At 30.9% G+C, this 9263-nt stretch overlaps 1 protein-coding gene and 1 non-coding gene across 2 annotated transcripts; both read left to right on the forward strand.

Annotated features, from left to right (window-relative positions):
• The first annotated feature begins 703 nt into the window (after positions 1-703).
• On the forward strand, positions 704-2114 carry LOC145036571 (vacuolar protein sorting-associated protein 24 homolog 1-like). Its single transcript, XM_078985037.1, has 5 exons — positions 704-988; positions 1112-1188; positions 1266-1368; positions 1449-1753; positions 1820-2114. The coding sequence occupies exons 1-5, from the start codon at positions 877-879 to the stop codon at positions 1883-1885; spliced, it is 663 nt and encodes a 220-aa protein (XP_078841163.1). The 5' UTR covers positions 704-876; the 3' UTR covers positions 1886-2114.
• Positions 2115-2327: 213 nt separating this feature from the next.
• TRNAF-GAA (transfer RNA phenylalanine (anticodon GAA)) lies at positions 2328-2400 on the forward strand. Its single transcript has one exon. It is a non-coding gene; the product is annotated as a tRNA-Phe (tRNA).
• Positions 2401-9263: the final 6863 nt, after the last annotated feature.

A 9263-nucleotide genomic window follows, 5' to 3' on the forward strand; every position in this document is an offset into this window, starting at 1 on the left:
GCACGGAAAGATGAACTTGATCATAGGGAATAGGAAGGTTTCACCTATCACAAAGATTGTAGTTTATTCTTTATTGCTTAGTAGTGGGTTAGAATTAGATTTGAATAATTGTTGCTACTAGTCTGATATAACGAGAAATATTATTTCCTTTCATGGTTTGTACAAACAAGTTTTTAGCTTTTCATTTGATAATAAAATTGGTGCTATTAATGCTTTTTATAATGGTATTTTTTTTTTTTACATTAAAACATTATCTTGTAATGGTGTATATGAAACTGTAATGGTTGTAGACAACTTAGAAAAATAATGTGTTGCACATAGATTCTTTCAATGATTTGGATAAGGCATGCTTGTGGCATTGTCGTTTTAGACATATCAGCAAGAAGCGCAAAGGCCAACTCTACAAGGCTGGAGTCTTGAAATTTGACACGTGAGCAGATAACCGGGCTGAAGTTTGACACGTGAACAGATAACTGGGTTAATCAGTTAAATGGTGAACATTGCAAAAATTCAAAAAACTAAGTGTCTAAATTGAAATAAAAAAATAACGTATTGTCAAAATCGAATTTTTTATGAATACATAATAATTTTTGTGCAATTTATCTTTTCTAAAAACATAATAAACTTTTTATTTTTATTTTTATTGTATTTAACTTTTTAACATTTTGAAGTCGCGTTGAAGGAAGGCCAGTTAAAACCAATTTGATCATCAACAGATGAAACGAATAAGAACGCAACAAGCTTTTGGTTTCCAGATATATTATTCCGAAATCACGTATTGATCTTCAATTTTCGCATTTTACGTCTTCAAATTCAGTTTCAAATAGTTACTTCTCTCAATTTTGAAGACTTCAAAGGTAATACTCGAAGAAGAAGATGGAGAAACTGAGGAATATATTAATGCCGAAACCTAATCCGCAACAGTTATTACGCGATTGGCAACGTCGTCTCCGGCAAGAGTGTCGCAACATCGACCGTCAAATTCGTGGTAAATCAATTTCCTCCATCTCGTTTGTAGAAATCGCTTTCTTTCTTCTATAAAACCTAAAACTGTTTATTCGATTACTGCATCGATTTTGTTTTGATTTTTTTTTTTGGGGTTTTGTTTTAGATATACAACGAGAAGAGAAAAATGTTCAGAAAGCAATCCGAGAAGCTGCGAAAAGAAACGATATGGGCTCTGCTAGGGTATTAACTAAGCACTTGATTACTTCCAATTTTACGAATTAGGATCTGTAATCATGGAAAAAGTTAATCTTTTCTAGGCACTTGCTATGGAAATTGTGAGATCTAGAAAAACTGTGAATCGTCTCTACGAAAATAAAGCTCAATTAAATTCCATATCAATGCATCTAGGAGAAAGCGTTGGTATGTGATTATTACTTTCTTTTATCATCATCACTAATGTTTTTTGAATCGATTAATTTCTAAGCGTTGAGATTTTGCAGCTATTGCTCGAACAGTAGGGCATCTATCAAAAAGCGCTGAAGTCATGAAGATTGTTAACGACCTAATGAAAGCTCCACAAATGGCTGTCACAATGCAAGAATTCAACAAAGAAATGATCAAAGCAGGAGTGATTGAAGAAATGGTGAATGATGCTGTTGATTCTGCATTAGATACAGATGACATGGAAGATGAGATTGAAGAAGAGGTTGATAAGGTGTTAACCTCCATAGCTGGTGAAACTGCTGCACGGCTTCCAGAAGCCGCCAGGAATGAGCGGCTGAAGCAACCAGCCACCGTCGCTCAGGTATACCCCCCACCACCCCATGTTTTAATCTTTGTTCAAGAGATTAACTTTTGATCTAATTTGTAGGATGATGGTGTTGATGATGAGGAACTAGAAGAAATTAGGGCTCGACTTGCCAAAGTTCGTTCGTGATTAGGGATTTTTTTCAACTAAGATGGAAGCTAAAATAAAGACCAAAAAAAAAAAAAAAAAAAAAAAAAAAAAAAAAGACGAAAATTGCGAAAATCAGCTACACTAGGAGACGAAAAATGTAATTTACTCTTTTGTTTATTGATACTTAGAGTTTGGGTGTAGTAGTAGTAGTATTAGAATTGGAGTTTATGTAAAGATTACGAGATAGTATGTAATTAAGATATTATCAGTTTGCTATTTTTTTTTTTTTTTTTAATTTTGTTATTATTATAATGATCTAGAGTTAAAGCATTTCATGGATTGTTTAGTCAGTATTAAATTTAAATGTTGCAATTATTTCAAAAACGAAAAAAACAGGATATGATATTGTCGTCTGAAAGGTTAAATGCTGATCGATTTAATTGAATGTATATAACTATTTGCGATACGTTAAAATCACTAAGCGGGGATAGCTCAGTTGGGAGAGCGTCAGACTGAAGATCTGAAGGTCAGGTGTTCGATCCACCTTCACCGCATATAACATTTTACGTTTGTTTTTAAACTGACAGAATTTATGTTGAATATTTTACCTTTCGTTTTTATTATAATAAGAAAATCAATAAACATAGGTTTACCAACAAAACATTAGAAAGCTTGAAATATATAACAGGTTTTGTTTCGAATTATGAGCTTTAAATTCTTTTTACTGAAAAAATTCATAATCCAATAACTATTTTAAACTTTTTTTTATGAGTTTTTATATTGTAGTATTTTATTTATTTAACGTTACACGTATTTCCCCACCTAATAAAAGAGTATCAAATTTGTCACGTGTCAATCAATTACAGCTTGAAATTAATTATTTGCCACTTGTCAATCTTTGATTTTTTTTTCTACATTTCCACTAATTGTATCCTCCTTTTTACACAGATAAAACATGTCAGCAAAAAATTGAATTGTAATATCTATTGCCTAATTTATTACAATAACCCTTAATCAATAAATCTAATTTCAAACTATCACGTCACATTTATGCAATCCCTTCAAATATACTAAATCCCTACATAACACCTATTCATTTTTACAATTTAATTTTCAAATTTTCAAATAAAACAATGTAATTTTCAAATCACTGCATAACACTTATTCATTTTTACAATTTAATTTTCAAATTTTCAAATAAAACAATGTAAACAAGTGTATAATATATATATATATATATATATATATATATATATATATATATATATATATATATATATATATATATAGGGTAAAATGAATATACCTAACAACCTTATATAAACTTAGGTACCTAACCACATCATACTACATAATTTTGTATCATATTTGCATTGTAACCACCAAAAGTTCTTAAAATTTAACCTCATAACTTGATTGCTTCCAAAATCTTTGGACTTTCACCATTATCTTCCTTCAAATGACGTCTTTTTATCGGAGACCCCTGGTGGGCTTCATATACTGCGTTAGAAATCAAATGGTATAGGAAGAATATAATGGTGAATGACTAAAAATCTTGGAAGTAAATCAAGTTAAGAGTTGAAGTTTAAGAACCTTAGACGATTGCAATGGAAATACAATGCAAAACAATGTAGTATAATGTGGTTAGGTACCTAAGCTTATATAAGGTTGTTAGGTATATTCACTTTTCCCATATATATATATATATATATATATATATATATATATATATATATATATATATATATATATATATATATATATATATATATATATATATATATACTTACCTCATCTGCAGTGAATATATATAAAAAAGTTAAAAATAAATTGTACTAATCTACTAAATTGAGTGACTGAAAATCAGCATGATCAAAATTAAGCATAATATTATCCTTTCGATTTCACATTTTCATTTAAAACAACGATTATAATTTTATATAAATACAAATATATATATATATATATATATATATATATATATATATATATATATATATATATATATATCTGAATTAATAATTTATTTACAATAATTGATTAGTAATTATAAGTTTTTTTTTATAAATATTATCCCACGGGTTATAACCTGGTATACAAATAAAATTATAACTTTCAATTTTGAAATAACGAGTAGTTTTATTATATACACCTTAAATCGTAGAGGGAAAGTTTGATGGTTTTTATGAAATTAAGTTTTTATTTAATTTGATCAATTTGGGTTATAATGCACTTTGTTTTCGTATTCATATTCTTTTTTGTTATTTTTAAAGAATTCCCCTGTGATAAATTTATCCATAGATTTTTTTAATAGTATTAGTTATTCGGCTCTTTTTGTTATTTCTTTTATTTTTCACTACCATATAAATATATAAATATTTTCTAGGCAACATGTTACCATTTTAAACTTATAAAACAATATCAATGATAAAAAAAAAAGACAAGTAAAGAAAACGAAAACACATAGTTGTGAATTTGTGATATCAAATCGTTTTCTAGCAACAAAGATAAGTATTTCTGAATTGTTTTCTAGGTTCCACCAACTAAAATTTTCAAAACTTGTGATATTAAGGTTTCAAGTTATGTACATAAAATAAGAAGAAAGCACACAAATTATTATTATTATTATTATTATTATTATTATTATTATTAATTTTTACCAAAAAACTAATACCAAAGAAGTAAATAACAATAACGAAATCCTACAATTTACACTGATCAAATTAATATGAATCAAAAAATTGGATTTAACACGAATAATAAATTTGAAATCAGAATCAACGAGACTAGCTAAAATAAATTAACACAAATACAAGGTCAATTTTTAAAGGATGAGTGTAATCAGATTATCAGAATCGACGTATTAAGAAAAATTGAACTCATAAGCTTGCGTGAAAAACCCAGAAGCTTGCGTGAAAAACCCAGAATCGGTTTATTATGAATCAATTTCTAATGTTATATCTCCTAGATTTACAGATGTTGTTTTCAAAAGAATTAGTTTTGCCATCCAGAAAGGGCTAGCAGCAGCAACTTATTGTCCGTGTGCCTTCCATCGATATGTATTGAACTATATATAATTACTTAATGAAAATTAAAAAAAAAATCATAGAGTTATTCGATCGTTTGCCCCATAGTATTATTCTTTAATTTTGTTTTTGCTCATTTTTCTTTCCTTTTTCCTCTTATCCCTTATACATGATATACCAGGGTTTTATTTATAATAACATAATGAGGTATATAAAAATAAGGCCCCAGAAATTTGGAGGCCATGATTGATTGCTCAAATTGCCCCACCAATTGGCACGCCCCTGCAAATCCTTTGGCTCATATGTTTCCACTACAGCCTTCTTATCCCTGTTTGAGGTGAAATTTAAATTGTTCCAGGCTCCATGCATCAGTCTGTTGGTCCAGAGCCTCTACTTCCGTCGTAGTAAGTTTGTACTTTTTATTAATGACTTCTTCCATCGTAGTAAGTTTACACTTTTTTTAATGAATAACATATTTGAGAACAGGTCTCACATGAAGAATGGATTGTCCTTACATGGGCAATTGAGAGTTGCCTCCATGAATCTAGTTAGATAGTCAATGATGGATTCACCTTCTCTTTGGCATCCTAATATGGCATGGTTGTGGATACTGCCAACTGCTAAGCTTTTGAACCAGCATCGAACAAATCCTTTTATTATGGTTTGAAAGTGTATACACTAAAACCTTCAACCGAAATTTAAGGATTACATGTGTACTTGGTAGGTTCCTGTATGAACAATTGGGTCTTTTGTTCATTCATAGTTATTTAGGTGTGGTAGGCAAGTTTTAGTTGGGAGCATGTAGCATATAAGTCGCATGCAACTGGCGATGGATCTTTTGTATCTTGGTCTTGTAGTTTAGAAGGATTGTTTGAGGCTTACTTCTTTGGATTAGTTGTAGAATCCTTAAGCATGACCAATGGTTCTTCCAAAATCTCTCCTTAAAGTTTTAGTAAACAAATAAACTATCTAAAAATGTTTTTTCTTGTGGTTGATAGTAAAGTAGTGTTTCACCAACAATTGCATTCATACTGGGTAAGGTTGATAGTGAAGTGGTGTTTTAAAATTGGTTCATTGTGGGTATGCCTTGAGTTGTTGATGTTGTTTATGAAGGGTTTTGAGCATTCTAACACTCCTAAGGTGTGCATGCAACCCTAAATACCTTTGATCTATGTTTTCTCTATTATACATGCAAACTTGAACTTTCCAAGCTATTACCCTAGCTAGCATACAAAACTTTGATACTTGGGTAATAAAACAAGTTAGATAACATTACTTTTCTTTTAGCTTGTTGCTTGGAGCTTTAAGAGCCTAGAACTAATAGTATAAATGCCTCAAATGGAATCACAACACACCTAGAACAAAGGATAACTTGAGACGAGATTCCTTGCACACACAAATCGGCTAGCCCTCTAGTATTCCACTTAAGTACCAATTTCATGAGCTAGAGGGGTTCTTATATAGTGTAGCTAACTAGGGTTACACCATGTAAACCCTAATGACTTTCCATATCCCTCATGCTCCACGGGTTAAAACCTCCATGAGTATCCATGGGTTACCACATGGGTTTAGCCCAACATGAAGAACTATGGGTCATAAGCCCACTTTATAGGAATGAATGATTTACCAAATTAACCCCTTATATTTAATTAGTCTCTTTTGATCACAAAATTAATTCCAAATTAATTCTTGATCAACACTAATTAAATAATATGATTTCATATTAATATATTAGAACTTATAATATATAATAAACCATAAATAACCTCTTCTCAAAAGTCCATCCTATCAAATTGTCCTGGTGATATGCAACCCAAATGCACCATGCTACTCTCGGTTCAAGTACATACCAATTATAGTTATGGGCTTAAATACTAATCCAACAGCCTCCCACTTGCATAAGTCTAATAACTATTATTGCATGTACTACTCCACAACCCGACTAACAATCGTAGCTCTTAAACCCGTTGTCAAACTTTGACCTAATCAATGACGTGTCCATTAGATAAGGGATAATATATTCCTCCATTCTAGATATCATATGGACCAAGACATGGATTATAATCATTCTCTTTGTCCATCTATTGTTTCCCGATTTCCGATTTACTATGACCGACTAATTGAACAAATCAAATAAGTCCAGGCCTGGTGTCATCACTAAATCATCGAGGGGCCCACAGATATCGCTTTTATCCACATGGGGTAAAAGGAACGGATAAACTTTGACCCAAATGCTCTCTTGTACTTACTCATCAAATTACACACAACAATATGTTTTATAACAACCAAGTTACTAGTGTGTTTACATATGTCAATGTGCAACAGACTCGTAACTACAACTCACATGTGTCCGTTTGAAGAACATAAGATATTATCGTCTCATAATCACTCGTGATCAAATCCATGAAGTGATTCAAATGAGCGTGGTTTGAATCCAATGCTCGAATCTTATTCCAGGAGTACTTATGAACACTGCAGCCACTTTGTCCTAGATAAACTACAGACCCATTCATGACAGTCTTGCCTCAATACCTACTTCCAAAGTATGATCGACTGTGGATGGTTTGAATAACCTAGTTATTTAGGAAGTCAAAACATGCAAGGTGAAACACAAGAATAATCAAATCCAATATGGTCTCAAAACTTATTAATATAATTAAAAAAACCTTTTATTTAATCACCATATTGATTAGATATTATTCGTTGTATCATGTTTCGAATAATCAACTTAATACTTGAACTAAAACAATAGTTATGCCATGCTCCAAGCATGCACACTACGTTTGTCTAAACGATAGTTATGCGATCCACCAAGCATGCACACTATGTTTGTCTATGGTCCTGACTTTGTGAATAGATCAATTGAAAAACATTTCAACGATGCTCATTTCACAATTCCAAATCCTTATTGCAAGTGTAAGAATTCCAAAATCTTGTCACTCCTAGAAAGTGTTAGATTCTAGCCTTATCATGCAATGATTCTTTTGTAATGTGTAGGTGTCAAAAGTCACAGCGACTTGACTAATGATATTACAAAATATTCATTTTGGAGATTGTTACAAGATAATTCCATGGAAATGAAGTCTCAAAGTCCATGTACATTCCTTTGAACATCCTTCTTGCATGAAATGTTCTAACTTTCTCATCTATTCTTCAACTACTAATATGGAAACATTCCATATTTCCATTTTGACTATCACTTCTGAACAACAGTTGCTTCTCTTCAGAATGGTCCATCCATTTTTATACTACCAACTGTCCTTAAGTGACCAATCTTTAGCGAACCTTAGATTGCCCTTAACAATTGTTTAACCAATTTAGTCAAATCCAGTTCTATTCTTTTTTCCCTCTTAATGACCTAGGCATTTGGAAAATTTAGAACACGAGAATATTATAGCATATGCAATCGATCCTATACTCGAAGCATATGGGATATGATTTATAATGTCTAACATAAAGACATGATAGTTAATCATTCTTTTGTTATAATATTTCTATTTTCCATGTTCTCAAAATTTTGATTATGAAGAGGGATGTCGTAATCATAACCAAATTTTGAGAACGCAATTAAACTTTCCTTATATAGAATTTCCTTATGTTGAACAATTCCAATATAACATTCATATATATTTGACTAAATTTGATTAAAATCTCACAATCTAAGCTTTTAGATTTGAAATGAAGTATGAATTTCTCTTCCTTAATTATAGCAAAACAACTTTTCAGACCTTGCATCTTTGCAAATTGAAACTTTTGTTTTCTATAATTAACATTGCTAACTTGCAACACTTTCCATAATAATTATACTCCCACTAGCATTATAATTATACTCCCACTAGCTTTGACATGTACCCCGAAATCAGCTGGACTTTTAGAAATTAATACTTATTGACTTTCTTACCAAAGTTCAAATTTTTGATACGAGATGATTCAATAAGACTTTATCTAGGCTTCGCAAAATCATACACCTTTCCTTAGATAGCTCACATGTGTGTCTAAACAATTTCAAAATTTACAACCATAAATCTGTAATGTTTAGATCCTTTGCCATTTCTTACAATTCAAATTATGAAAAAGGATGTCGTAATCATAATTGAATTTGAGAATGCAAATATCACAACTGCTATCTCCTTAAAATCTACTTACTGAAAGCGTTTCCTCACTATCATTTTCATGCGTCGGAGAGAAACCTTATGACACTTAGATTTTATGGTGTATGTGTTCTAAGTATTGGATTAAACCCACGCTCATTTGACTCACTTCATGGATTTTATCACGAGTGATCATGAGACGATAATATATTATATCCTTCAAACCTAGAGATATGAGTTGTTAACTATGAGTTGGTTATACATTGATTGCACGAAAATGCATTGGTAACGAGATATTAT

This window comes from Lactuca saligna, chromosome 1, assembly GCF_052625555.1.
Source record: "Lactuca saligna cultivar CGN05327 chromosome 1, ASM5262555v1, whole genome shotgun sequence".
Taxonomy (NCBI): Eukaryota; Viridiplantae; Streptophyta; class Magnoliopsida; order Asterales; family Asteraceae; genus Lactuca; species Lactuca saligna.